Source organism: Oryzias melastigma, linkage group LG21 (genome assembly GCF_002922805.2).
Source record: "Oryzias melastigma strain HK-1 linkage group LG21, ASM292280v2, whole genome shotgun sequence".
Lineage (NCBI taxonomy): Eukaryota > Metazoa > Chordata > Actinopteri > Beloniformes > Adrianichthyidae > Oryzias > Oryzias melastigma.
Genome location: NC_050532.1, coordinates 10,292,840 through 10,301,051, shown reverse-complemented (window position 1 = coordinate 10,301,051; position 8,212 = coordinate 10,292,840). Strand labels below are relative to the sequence as shown.

The 8,212-nt window shown below is 38.5% G+C and overlaps 1 protein-coding gene across 1 annotated transcript in view; it reads right to left on the bottom strand.

The window, feature by feature from the left end:
- Window positions 1–5,932: 5,932 nt before the first annotated feature.
- Window positions 5,933–8,212, bottom strand: part of LOC112154731 (insulin-like growth factor-binding protein 2-B) — a gene marked incomplete in the record, with an annotated part of 16,770 nt that continues 14,490 nt past the window's right edge. The window contains 1 exon segment of the mRNA XM_024285866.2: window positions 5,933–6,270. Within this exon segment, the coding sequence (XP_024141634.1) occupies window positions 6,112–6,270 (159 nt within the window).

Genomic DNA, 8,212 nt, shown 5'->3' with positions numbered 1-8,212 from the left:
GACTAGCAGAGAATTTCCATCTGTGAATGCTACAATTCTTTCTAAAATATCTTGCAGTTGACTGATTTATGGGAAAGGATCAATTATAGAAGCAATCACAATAATTAGGGGAAAAACAGACTTTGGTTTACTGGGGATGCAACAGTTTCACTTTCCTCAGCAGTATTATTTGGTTCAAACCTCAATTTTTGGGTAACGGTTTTGTTTTGGTTACGTATAGGTTTCTATATTACAAAACTATAACAAAACATAAAAAATTCAGAAAAATCCTTTTTTAAGTTTGCTAAAAGGCAAGTGACAACAGCAAGTAAGTTTAATGGTCTAACAATCAATTTGCTTCTTGTTGCAGCGTTCTCCCAGCAAACTGGAGTAAGAGATCTAAGAGTTTTAGATCTATCCAAATACTGGTTATTTTTAAGTTTTTGAAGCTTCTGAAAGTGTTGACAAAAACTCTCTTTGTTTATGCTTTTAATTTACCAGTTCTAACACTTTATTTTTAAAATACTTTTAATCACATAATCAGTATTTTAAAATGCATTGTTTTGAGACAATATTTTTTTAAGGGGCCGCGCACTTATGGATGTCATCTTTCCCCAGCAGCAGCTTTTCTACCCCACTGACTGGATTACTAAGATGTAAACTTTCATAATTAAATATTTTTTAATAATACAGCTGACATCATTTATGATTTTCTGTTTACAGCAGCTGAACCGGTCATATATTTCATATGGGTTGTTTACATATTTTTTTTTCAAAATGTGTCTTTACATGCCCACATGTTACTAAAAAACATTGAAAAGAAAACAAAATAGATAAAACATAATTAATCCCCAAATTCCCCAAAACTGTTTTATTTAGAAATATTTATTAAATCTTACTTAACTTTTGCAGGTCTTAGTCTTAGGCCTTTGAAGATTTGCTGAATTATCCACACGATGATCTTTTGATGCCCTCGAACTTCTTTATTATAAATTCAGAAGTCTGCTACAACACTTCCAGGTTTAATTGCAGCTCCATATTTAAAGTGTTAGCACTGATGTATAGATTTTACAAAGAAACAACAAAAAAAAACAACATTTATCACAGAAACTGTTGAGAAACAGCATGGATGTCGCGAGGAATAGAAAAGTAAATTACTCATAATTTATCCACTCAATGTAAAAAAAAAAAAACCCTATAAAGTTACACTTCATAGCAATTATCCCAATATATTGTGTGTCTGTGAGTATTTATGGTCTTGGTTTATTCATAGACACCTTAACCCACTTAGTATCACATTTGTCAGTGTCAGCCGCCCACCCGTCATAATCTCTCCTCACGTCAACACTTCATTAGTAACCACAGCAGCTCATGGTTACACGCACACACTCACACATGCACACACTTGCATGTCAGCACATATAAAAATGACGAAGGTAATGATGCCACACAGGACTTCTTAACGTTTGGTGGAGCAACTTTCCTTGAAAGAAAATTGTTTCAAGTTCTTCTATGGTTTATAAAACTGTGTTGAACAAATGATAAGCAAACCAAAAGATGCTACAGTAACTTTGCTTTGTATCGTTGAAGGTTAATCTAACTTGAAGAATCTTCTGGAGGGGTTGTGAAGAACCATGATAGTCTAAATCCAGACGGAATAAATTTGTTACTACATGGCTGGCATAAAGTTCTTTCGCTTCAAATTACAAAAACAAATTTTGATTAAAAATTTCCAGTCTGTTTCTGTTGATATGCCTTTACATTACGTGCATGTACAGGGGGTTATAATACATTTTCTTGAGTCACTGGAAACTGAAATTAAACTAAGATGGAGGGTTAGTCTGGTGCCGTTATATCAGAATTCCCATTAGCTCTCACGCACCTTTTAGAGTAAAATTTGTTCTCCGCATTTAACCCATCCCCTGTGGGAGTGGTAAGCTGGAGACACAGCCACCTTCAGGAAAGATTTGGTGGTTTAACCCCCCAATCCAACCCCTTAATGCTGAGTGTCAAACAGGGAGGCACTAGATCCAAATTTTTAGTCTTTTAGATTTGAACTTAAAACCTTCCAGTCTCAGAGCGGACACTCTACCGCAAGGCCACCGACCTGAACTGTTACAGGACAAACTCCTACATGTAAAAGAGGTGAGGAGCTAGTTGAAGAGTTGATTTTTCCCTGAGGCGGTAGAGGCGTGAAACCTGGTTACTCCTATACCCTAAAATTGATTTATCCACTGAGCAATCCCTCCCTATAAAACCAGATTACTGGTAGTTAAATTCAATGGTCCCGTAGCCTATATAAAAAAAAAAAAAAAAGCTTTTCTGTCATACAAGGGGGTAAATATTTTAAAAACCAGAGTTTCCATCCGAATGTTTCCAAAATTACAGGAGTTAGAAAGGACAGACCTGTGGAGTCACAATAGAAAAGGCAGAGACCTGACCCAGGCCCAGACCCAGTCAGTTCCTAATTTGAATGGCTCCCTGGTGTGAGCACTTGTGTGAACAAAGAGTCTGGTGGTTCTCTCCAAGTGTGTCATGTTGATTGGAACCATTGACTGTGTAAGAGAAGTGGACTAAGTGACCCCCAATGTTAAAAAATAGGAAGTGCTTCCAAGAAACCATATATAGAAATAAAAAGTTTATATTCAGCCATCTGTTCCTACTCAGCTAACTGTTTTTAGCATGATCCTATTTTTTCTCTGTAGTGCAAGTTATCCAGATGCCTCAATGTCGTATATGGTCTCACGTTGAATATTTGAAAAGTTTGGGTCATGTTCTCACAAGAAGATCCCTTCCTATTGGCGAGACTGGTTGCCATTGAAACCATGACTCAGATAGATGGAGACTAATCACCGCCCACGGATGTTGTCTGGCTTCAACATGTCCTTATATTAAAAGAAAAATGGCGACTGAACTGATTTAATTTCATGGAGCCCAAAGCCGTATTTTGATCTGTTCATGCATTTAAGAATAATCCTCTAAAAAACAGCGCTCTTAGCAGCAGCTCCTCCCATACCCACGAAAACAAGCGGGTCCTATTGTGCTGACGTCAGCATGATATGAACCGCCCCCTCCAGGAAGAATCTGCTGCAAGCTCCGCCCCCAGACTACAACAAACACACGCCCACTTTCTCCGCAGAGCATACGGTGAACATCAGCTCATTTGGCTGTGAGAGGTTTAGGTGTTTTCGTTAAGCAAAAGAATAGCCAGCACATCAGAAGAGGTTGGACTTTATCTTCTGGAGCCGGCAGCAACTCTCTGTCTGTGACCACCACTTCACAGGATTGGCCAAGAGACTAAATCTCAGAACCGGTACCATTCCTACAATCAAACTAGAGGAGGAGGCCAGACTTGTAAGTAAATCCTGCAGTAGACCGTAAGCTTATAACGCACGATCTAACGCTACAACTTTCACGTTCCACTCCTCATGTAGACGGTCTTGTATTATTTCTTTAACTGTGAAAGTGTGTAGATGCATGATGACAACATAAATGTTTTATGAGGGTTACCACATGAAGTAGTATTTTCTATGTGTGTAAATACAACTACACAATGTGTCTTCCAGATCGGATTGTGAGTCAAGAGTGTAAGGCTCCACAATCTGCATATCCATCTTAAAAACAGTTTGGTGGTTGTCTGTTTACAATCGCAAGCCGTGGGCGCACTGGAGAGGCTCGGGGTGGCTCAGTGATGGTCTATGGGGAGGCTCAAAGATGATTTCGTAAAATGGGCGGGATTGACAAGGAGCGAAAGGCGGTGCCTCTGAGATTAAGTCGTTTTACTTCTGGGTATTAAAACGGTCCACAAAAAAATGACTCATAATTCATAAATATATATATATTTTTTTTTTGTGTTCCGAAGGAAATATATGAACATGGATATAGTTTCCTTAAAAATCATTGTATGGCTCCTTTAAAACTAAGGCCGTATATTTTGCTGCAGCACAAAATAAGGACGCAGTAATACCTTCACGTCCATGCCTGGTACACGTTTAAACTCTTATATCCTTTAAATGTTAACTGATGGGTTCAGTGACTTTTTTTGTTTTTCCAGTGTTGATTTTTGTAAGGTAACAGCTATTTGGTAAAAACCTGTGCTATACATTACACTGGTCCCTTGTTTATCACATGATTTGAGCTCTTAAAATGACCCATGATAAATGGAATTTTCAAAGTAGAATCACAAACTCCAGCATTAAAGATTTGTGTAGATTTGGTGAACTGAATGCATTCCTTACAGGAGACATGGCACAGAGGAGATTGATTGTAAGTGGTCAACAGCCAATTGGGACGCAGAATACATTGTGCTATAAAAAAAAAGCACATAAAATTGCACTGAAAAAAATCTGTGAAGCAACGAGACCATGAAAAGTGGACCACAATGTAGCAAGAGACCATGACTCAGACTATCAAAGGCACAATGAATTGGCTTTGAACAGGCCAAACAAAAGGAGTCAAGATAGATCTCCTTTGAGATAATGATTGAAATGACCACAAACCCAAACAAATGTTCACTTTTTGTGTTGTCCAATGAGGAATTGTAACTTCTCTGAAGGTCAGAGAAGTTTACAGTTTTTCTAGGATGCTTACAATTTATTTGATGCGTGATCAGAATAAACACAGAACAAAGTTGTTTCAAATACATTTGTGAGATTGCTCCTCCACAAAAGTAGCTTTTCAAAGTTAATAACTGGGTATTATACCTTATTTAATTTATTTCATTGACTAACTGGAGTAAGTAGCATTGGATACTAGTTTGTTGCAAAAACTAAGATCAAACTAATCAGCTATAATTCTACAACCACAATGAAAATGACTGAAAATCAAATGACAAAATTTGTCCAGTGCCCAGTTGTCCACATTAAATCACACAGATTATGTACAACAGCTAACAAGGAAGCCTTAAATGAGTCAATGAGACACTAATGAGGAAAAGTACGTTATAAGGTCTAAATAACAAGTTGGAAAGCAGGTACCATTTACTATTTAAACATATGTGCTTTCTTGCTCAAGAGCTACTCCAATCAACATTTTCTTGCAGCATTTTTCTGATGATGAACAGACAGAAAATAAAGCTTGAATTGCATTTCTGAGTATTTCTTCATTTAAATCATTGTGAATCAGGAGCAGAGAATCGGCAGCGCACAAGCTCCCTGTTCTGCTCCATTCCATTGCAGACAAATAGATCCATGTACGTGTCTTTGTTTTCCTTGTCTGAGCTGGTATCTGACCCAAAACTGTACCACCAGGTAGCTCTAATATTGCTCGCCATTTTTGCTGCACCGCTAATGTTGTGTTTCGGTTGGGTTAGTGGTAGAGCGTGTAAACCGGAGGGCGGGCTTACTTCACACAAACAGTCCCCGCCCACAACTCAGAGACAATTACAAAGGAACTACAGCTACTCTGCAGAAACTAAGTCCTAGAAGATGACAGTTTTTTTTTTTTTTTGGTTAAAGATGATCAGAGTGGGACTTTGAAGATATTTTGGAGGAATGTCGTAACCTTCGTAAGTATTATTTTTAACCCTCCCAATATAATTTTGCTTTAAGGATCTATACCTGGGTTTTGTAACATTTATGAAGTGTAAGATTGAAGTACAGCAGATACTGGAAGATTGGTTGGGAATTGTCCTAGAATTATTCAGAATGGAAAAATTGACTTTTGAATTGAAAAAACAAAAACATTTGATTTATTGGCACATGTGGATTTTATTTATTACCTACGTGAGACCAGATTTTATTTGATATTACTGGTATTTTCCATTTTTCTGATTGAGTCTTTGACTTGTTTTTGGCTGTTTTTACCCAAGTAGGATGTTTAGTTTCCAACTGTTTTTTATTCAATACCAGATAGAAAACAGTTGCTTTATTATTTCCCGATATCATGATTGGAATTGCATCCATAAATGATTTTGAATGCAGAGAGAAAAAAAGCTAAAAATAAAAAATAAAGCTTTTTTAATTTAAGCTGCTTTATTAAATGTTTTTGGCTCCCTCTGGAAAAAAAATGCTGACATAAGCATTTTGTGTGTGTGTTTTAACCTAACTAGTTACACAATGCTCAGAACACTGTTGTTAACCTGCACTGGTTTGGTGAAAACAAAAACAAAAAAACGTGGTTTGGTGAGGTCTTCTAGCGAGCCGTAGTTTCTGTGGGCATCGCTCGCAGCTCCTCCTGGAACTGGTTACAGTTGGGATCTCCTCTGATTTTAGGCGTTGATGGAATTTGAACTCCGGTAAAGGGGTTAACGCACCAACACTCCCCTCGCTGACCGTGGGTGGACATGTTGCACTGGAATAAGAGAAGAACAACAAACTGGATAAAATGGAAAACACTTGGGAAGAAAAAAGGAGGGGGGATCACAGTGGGAAGTAGGGGACGCGTTAATGAAGCATGGCACATGGTGGCTGGAAGTGTGTGTGTGTGTACTCTTTTGTTATTTTTTTGGGGATGGGGGTAGGGGGCATATCTTCTTAAGCTCTCATTGGATGAGAATGGAGGCCTTGTGTTTTGGGTGGGACGGTTTTCAACCAATACCAGGCCATGCTCAGGTCATGCCCCCAACTCACAACCTATCCAAAACCATATGTTCTTGCAGACACACACACACATACCAAGAGGCATGCCGGGAGCCGACCCCACCCGCGTCTCCCCCACAGAGACCCCTGCCCTTATCTCAAAGAATTAGGTCGTAATTGAAGTGAACAGAGTTTACACCGCGCACGCGGAGCCACCACGTAGGGGCTGATGGAAAAATAATGAGGAGGTAGGGCCAAAAGAAAAGACTTTCCGTTTTCTTCCTTCAGTGGGGAAGAACAAAAAAAGTGACAGTTACAGTAATTACTCCACAACAAGGAGGGACAACTCCAAAGGGGAGCCAAGTGTTGAGGAGGTACAGTGTTCCACCCTGGGAACTGAGGACTCCAATCCAAAACAATGCTGTTGTTTGTGACCAGTGATGGAAATTGGCTGAGTGGTTGAGAGCCCTGCTTTTTAGAGGAACGGTGGCATCTATTCAAATCTCCTTTTGTGCTCCACTATCTCTGCGAGAAAACACTGGATATGGTGACCTTGTTTGTACTTTTCTGCCTCATGTCTATGGATGAGCAGAATTCAAATTCCCACCAGACGACAGCACAGTTGGCTCCTCGTCTTAACAAAAGTCTTCCCATGAAAAGCACCAAGCAGAGTTGTTTTTCTGCCTTGTAACCTTGAGCTCAGAAGCTTCTTGTTTCATTCAAAAAGACATTTGCTCTTGTGTGTTTGTTTGTGTAGCACCAAATCAAAAGGATACAACAAACAAAAGATTATTATGTGAGGGTTCTCTGAGAGAAATAGAAAAGAACTGCATACATATATTATATATATATACCCCGCGACCCCGAAAGCAGGCAAGAAAATGAATGAATGAATGAATATATATATATACAACAAACCGCTTTGACTCCAAAATTACCTAAATGTAGCGTCTACAGTTGCGCCATTAAAGGGTAGATTGTAAAGACAAAGAAAAAACAAAATCACCACATAATTCACTACATAACATGTGGCCAAAAGAGACAAACTAACAAAAAATAAGAGAAAAAAAAATTATACCAAAAATATACTGTTATACCATATAAATATATATCATTTTCAAACTATTGTATAAGGCGTGTCAAAATTGTCAGCCTTTATTATCTGTGTTCACATTAACTTTAGAACTTGTTTTTGACCTTCTAGCTGCATTAGTAGTATTAGCTTTGTTTGCAGTGTTAGTTATGTTAGAGGCTTTAGCCGTGCTAGAAGTGTCAGCATATTCATAATACCTGAAACTCTGAGCCTTGTTGGCAACATGTAAAAAAACAGAAAGATACCGCCTAAACAAACATTTCTGTGTCTACGCTAGCTCCCAATTTTATGCTAAAGTAATTAATACAACTGCCAACTATGAAATGGGAAGGCATCAGTTGAAAATTTAAGGTTTCATATCACTGTCTGATTTTTCTTTTAAATTGTTGGTGTGCCCGGGCGGTCATTGACCAATGTCAACTTTTAGAAAAAAGTTGTCCATTCACCTTAAATTTGTAACTTTTTTTTAAAATCTCCATGGCCACCGTGTAAAAATGCGACTGCTGCCTCCCAATTATGAATACTGCCGCAGGGCAACCTGCTGCCTCATTGATGTGAGGACTGAAAAACTTGCATTTAGGTCGCAGCGCGGTGGCATTTTGGGATACGAGACCATAGTCTT